The 6,851-nt window shown below is 32.5% G+C and overlaps 1 protein-coding gene across 2 annotated transcripts in view; it reads left to right on the plus strand.

Annotated features, from left to right (window-relative positions):
* LOC118440164 (uncharacterized) overlaps positions 1–6,851 on the plus strand; it is a 37,552-nt gene that overhangs the window by 2,257 nt on the left and 28,444 nt on the right. For both annotated transcript variants that reach the window (XM_085659120.1, XM_035862787.2), the window contains exon 3: positions 4,716–6,206. In XM_085659120.1, coding sequence (XP_085515246.1) covers positions 4,796–6,206 — 1,411 coding nt within the window. In that variant the 5' untranslated portion in view covers positions 4,716–4,795. The remainder of the gene's footprint in view (positions 1–4,715; positions 6,207–6,851) is intronic.

Raw genomic sequence — 6,851 nt, forward strand, 5'->3', positions numbered from 1 at the left:
ATCAATTCTATTCGAATTTATCGATCAAAAGGGGAGAACGCAGGATACACGTCGATCGAGACCACCCTGATTTTATCATGATTTTTCATCATCGTTCTCCTTAGTGAATCTTCGATCGAAACTTCGAATTATATGCTCGATCGCGTGTAAATAAAATCTTGAAATAAAAAGATGCGCTTTTCTACATAGTTTTTTTTCTTCTTTTTACAAAAAGAGAGAGAGAGAGAGAGAAAGAGAGAAGGACATCTGCATAACCAAAATCAACGTTAATCTTACTAAGCCTGATATATTCATCAATTTTATCTTCGTTCTTGCATATTCTTAGCTTACATTTTTTTATTCTTTTTTTTCTTTTTATCAATTTTATACTTGATAACAATATTATTTTTTTAAATAGTCCTGTTAAGATATGTACTGTTTTACTTTGACGCTTTTCTCTTTTCATCGAAAAATTAAGATTAATATCGCGATTTACATACGTTTGTCCGAATATAAAAGAGAAAAATAACTTTATTATTCTGTAAAAATTCTGATTTCAAAGCATCGACATATTATTCCATAATATTGCAATCTTTCCGTCTCTCGTATGAATGAATGAATCTCACGATATCGAATGTGGAAACATAAAGGAAGAAAGAAAAGAAAATTGAGTGAATAAGTAAAAAAAAATAACGAAAAAAGAAAAAGGAAGAAAAAATGAAGAAAGAAAAGAAAGAAAAATAATTGTTATCGTATCACTTTGACACAAAAAAAAAAACCTTAAAAACAAAAAAGAAAGAAAGAGAGAGAGAGAGAGAGAGAGAGAGAGAGAGAAAGGAAATATTCAACAAGTCTTAAGATACATCATACATATATACATACGTACATACGTCAAATACAATACACATTGTTCCAATATTAAATATCATAACCAGTGAATTTCCCGTTGTTAATTATAATTGTAATTGGGAAGATAATAACGACCGATAATTATTCGAAACATAGAATAATTTCGCGAGAAATAAAATATAACCTTACACTTGGATAATTTCGTTGATTTACCTAAGAGAAAATCATGCTGAGGAAAAAGGGAATACACGCTGGTGGTAAAACGGATTTAACGCGTTCAACGAGATGGAATATCGGTCGTAACGTTCCTCTAATGGAAAATGCATGAACTTTGTTTTTGTTACAGAGAATTAACGAGTGAATCGCTGTCGGCGCATAAAGATTTCCGTTATTAGGATTTCTCGAGCGAGACGAAGAGCAAATCGCGAGCGAGCGAGCGAGCAAACAAGAAAGAAAGAAAAAGAAAGAGAGATTCAGATCAAGAGATCGAAAGAGATCGAGAGAAAGAGATAAATAAATAGATAAATAGATAGAATAAAAAGAAAAAAAGATAGAGAGAGAGAGAGAGAGAGAGAGAGAACAGCTCGATGCATCGAGGTCGGAATACATACATATATATATATAGATATACATATACGTGTGTACATATGTACATATATCGTAGACAATCGAGTGCAACGCTGTTATTTTTCAAATCGCGTGCGTTACAGTACGCCTCCTATCGAAACGCATCGTCCGTAACGCATCGGAGGTACGTAATTGTTAAGTTATTTCGCTTCGCGAGCTAGCCTCCTTTCATTATTATTATCAAGCCTTATTAATTATGATCGATAGATATATATATATATATATGTGTGTATGTATGTGTATATACGTAGATATACACTATGCACTCGATTGAGATTATCATCTGAAGGTCTTTGTTCCGAGCTCGCTCTCATAAAATGAAAAATAGGAAGAAAAAAAAAGAAAGAAAAAAAAACAGAAAAGAAAAGAAAAGAAACGAAAACGAAGAAAAGAAAAAAGAAAGAAAGAAAATTTGACAAACAAGAATATATCTATGGAGGTTTTAAATCTAACATTTTCTTCAATATTTATTAAATAAATATGTGTATATATATATATATATGCGCGTGTGTGTGCGTGTGTGTGTATGTCTATAAACTAAATTATAATATAAAACAAACAATTATTTTCCTCTAAATGAATTTAAAGAAAATAAATTTGAAATGATAATCGATCGTGATACGTACGTTAATCCTCAAAAAAAAAAAAAAATAAAAAAAGAAGAAAGAAATAATGAAGAAAATAATAATACTTTATTATTATTTATATGCGATTTATATTTATATAATTTCTAATTCTTCTCTCTCTCTCTCTCTCTCTCTCTCTCTCTCTCTCTCACTCTTTCTCTTTGTCTAACTTTATCATGAAAGCTTGTGAAAATCTTCGAAATCTTCTTTTTGACGTTCTTCGCGAAATGTCATTTTCCTTTCGTATGACCTTACCCTTTTCTCACAGTTTACTTTGATACAATGATCGCGAGGCCACCAGGAAATATATTCGCAGTAATAAATACATACATATATACATACATACATACATACATACATACATACATACATATATATATATATATATATATATATATATATATATACATTGCTTACGGAAATATAAGATAACATTTTCTCATGCGAATAAATTTTTACGATTTTTTTCTTTCTCCTTTTTCTTTTCTTTCTTTCTCTTTTTTTTTCTTTCTTTTCTTTTTATCTCTCTCACTCGACAAAATTAAAACCATGACGCACGAACGTATTTATAAAGAAATCAGATCACTTGTCCCGAGATATATAACTTATCACGTTATAAGTATTATTACATTTACTGTTGATTCTATATATATATATATATATATATATATATACATGATATATATTTATTTCGATATAGATAATATGAAATATATTAGGAATAAAAGGATTATCACGTATTCGTTAAAATTTTCTAATAGACAAATTACGATATCATCGAGAATTTATAAGAATTTATAAAGTTATTGAAATGATACCAAAAGAAAATCTTTTCTTTTCTTTATTCTCCTTTTTTCTAACTGAGTTTATATTAAGACATTTCACATCGTATTTTACGCGTTATCAACAACTATGCATTGTATCGTACAAATACTATATTATATGTACAAACACATACATACACATATACACACATGCATATATATATATATATATATAGAATTTATTACATTATACATATATATGTATATATGTACATCCGCATATCCGCGTTATTTGACACGGAATATGGACTGACACTGTTTACCGATCTAATCTAATATTCTCACACATCATCAGAAACGTCCGTAATAAAGCGGAGCAATAAAGATATAAAGAAGAAAAAAGGGGGAAAAAAAGAGAAGAGAGAAAATACAAAAAGACAAAAAAAAAAGAAAAAAGAAAAAAGGAAAAAAAACAGGATATACAATTTACGTTGTCTTCGTATAACGGATTCTTCATTGACGTAAATCAATAACCGTCAGATCGATCGATCGATCGATCGTACGATCTATCGATCGTGCGTTCTCTCTTACAAGAGACCCGTAACAATCGTTCCGGACGATCGACCTCGGTGTCCATTTATGGCAACTTAGATCGTTCCAATCTCTCTCTTTCTCTCTGTCTATCTATCTCTTGGTAAGTCTCTTTGAACGTGTAATTAGAACGTGCAATGGTCGTACCGGGATTTAGAGTAATTAGAATACGTACGGGTGTTACGTACTTGACACGGCTATTTGACGAGTTTCATGACGATGAAACGTTTAACGTATTCACTCATACGTAAGTACTTATACGCGTTAAACGTGTATATATATATATATATACACCTACACATATATGCATAAATACTTTATGTATACATACGTATAAGTATTTGATGTTTCGCGTGTCGCAAGATGGCCAGGTCGCTGCCTACATGGTGACACCCACCTTCCATAAAACCTTCGCTCGTATGTTTTAGTATATATATGTACATGTATCTACTTGGTTACGTGTACACGTATATATGTATGTATATATATGTACTATATATCTGACTATATATAATACATATCTACGGGACGTTGACGTGGTTCGAACTTAATTCACGCCGATTAACGGTCATGCGAATAAAAGTCAGAGTCTTACCCACGTCTTTTATTCGACGAACGGCTACTTAAGTGATAATAAAGCGGTATAAGACGCGTTTAAAAGGCGCATATTAAACCCCGAGCTTAAACCATAGCGCCAACCGTGCCTATTTACTTCCCTCGTTTTTATACTCCTCTTTACTTTTTGCTTTCTTTCTTTTTTTTTTCTTTTCTTCTTTTTTTATTTTCCTTTTTTTCTTATTTTTTTTTGTGTGTTTTTTTTTTTTTTTTTTAATAACATACTTTAAATAACCAAAGAAATTATGTATATATATATATATATATACACAGAGGAAAACGACGATTCTTTAATTTTTTCTTTCTCGTTATCAATCCTGGATTAATAGGTATCATAAATCTTTTAAAACGTTATCTCGAATGTAATGAAGAAATCCGGTTGACTTGATATACATGCAGGTCAATGTGTTAATTATTTTAAATACAATTTTTTTTTCTTATCCCTTTTTTCTTTAATTCTATTCAATTCAATTTGATTTTCTATCGTTAATTATCATCAATTATCATTTAGATTTATATACGTTTGAATATACATTTTAATACATTAATATTCTTATTAATGTATCAATATATATATATATATATATATATATGCATATATATTTTTTAAATACATTTTTTTTCATGAATATTTATCTTCTCACTCTTTTTTTTTCTCTTACAGAGAAACCAGAAGGTCGTTATGCGATTATGGCCTGTTGATAAATTCAAAAAGTTGAAGATTGAAGCGTCAAATAGAGAAAGATGGTCTATAGAGGTAGTTTGCAAACCGACGATCCAAGAGATGCACCGAAATTGGTCAGAATGTCGCCACTTAGAACAAGCAGACCGAACGGTCCAATTTCTAATACAACGACGGTTAAAAATACGTATCATGGATCTTACATTGGTCCTATCGATGCTAATCGTGCAAAGCTTATCGAGGAAAGACGATTGGTTCGCGAAAGGGATATCGAATCGGTCGAGAAAGTGATTATGAGAACGACGGGTATGAAAATTGGTGCCCCTAAATTACGTAATATCAGTCAAATACGTGAAAGCGTATTCATCGATCCAGCTTTAATGCCGATGAATCAAATCGGTAAATCCGACGTAAGATGTCGTCCTAGAACAATAGCAATTGGATTAGATGAGTCCAACGTTAGAGTCAACAGGGTACAGAGTTCTATGTTGGCCGATTTGAAGGATCTCGAAAGATTACGGAATACACCACCATCTCAAAGAAATCTTAAAACTATAAAGAAATTTGATAAAAACGAGATGAGATCGTCTACTTCTAACGCGAAGAAAAATCCTACGTATGATTCGGGAAAAATACGTTCTGATTTAATGAGAATACAACAGATGTTCCAAATACCAGATAATAATACCAAACCGACATTGAGGAATACTCAAGAGAGGAAGTCGAGGGTTGAGCTCGAGAAGGATGATAAAAAGTTTACCGGCGAGATCAACAGGACACGTTTGCTGGCCCAAAAGCTCTTGGAGGCGTCTCGAAATAACCGAGATGCCTTGAAGGATCGTTACGGTAATACCAAGAACGCGTCCTCGAACAAGCAACATCAGACGAGAGAAGTTAATGGTAAAGTCCCGTGTAAGCAGACTACCAACCAACAGAATAACGTTGACTGGAAGCAAATCAAAACGGAAAAGAAAATCGAAACGTGTTTGAACGAAACGCAACAACCACGTCCACCGTTACGCAAGAGAAGAGACTCGAAGAATCGGGTTAATGACAATACCAACGTTAATCCTACGGTAAATGATAAAAACGATATTGCGAAGAAAATAATCGATGATAAAGATATTAAGTGTTATAAGAATGAACTCGAATATAATTACGTCGAAGTGAATTCAATTGTCGGAGAAAGTCCATACGTTATTACGAAGAAAATAATCGATGATAAAGATAATATAAGTTATTCGAATGAATTCGAATATAATACCGTCAAAGTGAATTCGATCGTTGAACAGGGATTGGAAAGACCGGATATATTGGATGGACTTTTGAAGGAATCCGATCGACAAATGGCGAACTTAAAGACAGATTTGTTAAAGGATAGAGGAAGATCGAGAAGCCATTGGAGAGGATTCGTACAATCGATGAGACTGCACGACGTTGAATTACATTCGGATAGCGAGGATGAACGAAAAGGTAATCTTTTTCAAATTTATATAATCAAAGTCAATGTTTATGAACAAAAGTCAATTAACTAACTATTATATGTATAAATAATATAATTATATCGTTTTGAGATTATGGATTATCTGACGTATACTTGCGATCTTATCTTATAGATATCACAGATATATTGCGTATATATATATATATATATATATATGTGTGTGTATGTGCATATCTAATGTTACGCTTATAAGAACGATTTTACGTTGTGTTTGATTGGATTAGCAACGTTAGACGAGATGTTTAAAATTACGGTACAACTGGCGTGGCCATTAATCCCTTGCCCCGTGGCACCCCTATTTTTAGATACCCGCACTTTCTCTCTCTCTCTCTCTCTCTCTCTCTCTCTCTCTCTCTCTTTCTCTCTCTCATTCTCAGCTCACTCGTTTCACTACTGTTAACTAGTGCAGGTCAGGGTGGTGTATGCCTTTAACATATGTCCCTACATATGGATTTGGCGGGAGAAACAACCACGTCCCTTTTCCTTTTCTCGTGTCGTAGGAAAAGGCATGGAATGACAAGTCAGTCAGTCAGCCAACCAGCCAACCAACCAACCAGCCAACCAGAGTTAACCAGACATCTCTTTCTTACGAATTCGTTCAGAAAATCAACTAT

This window comes from Vespa mandarinia, chromosome 9 (genome assembly GCF_050613455.1).
Source record: "Vespa mandarinia isolate Hongniang chromosome 9, ASM5061345v1, whole genome shotgun sequence".
In the NCBI taxonomy this organism is placed as follows: domain Eukaryota; kingdom Metazoa; phylum Arthropoda; class Insecta; order Hymenoptera; family Vespidae; genus Vespa; species Vespa mandarinia.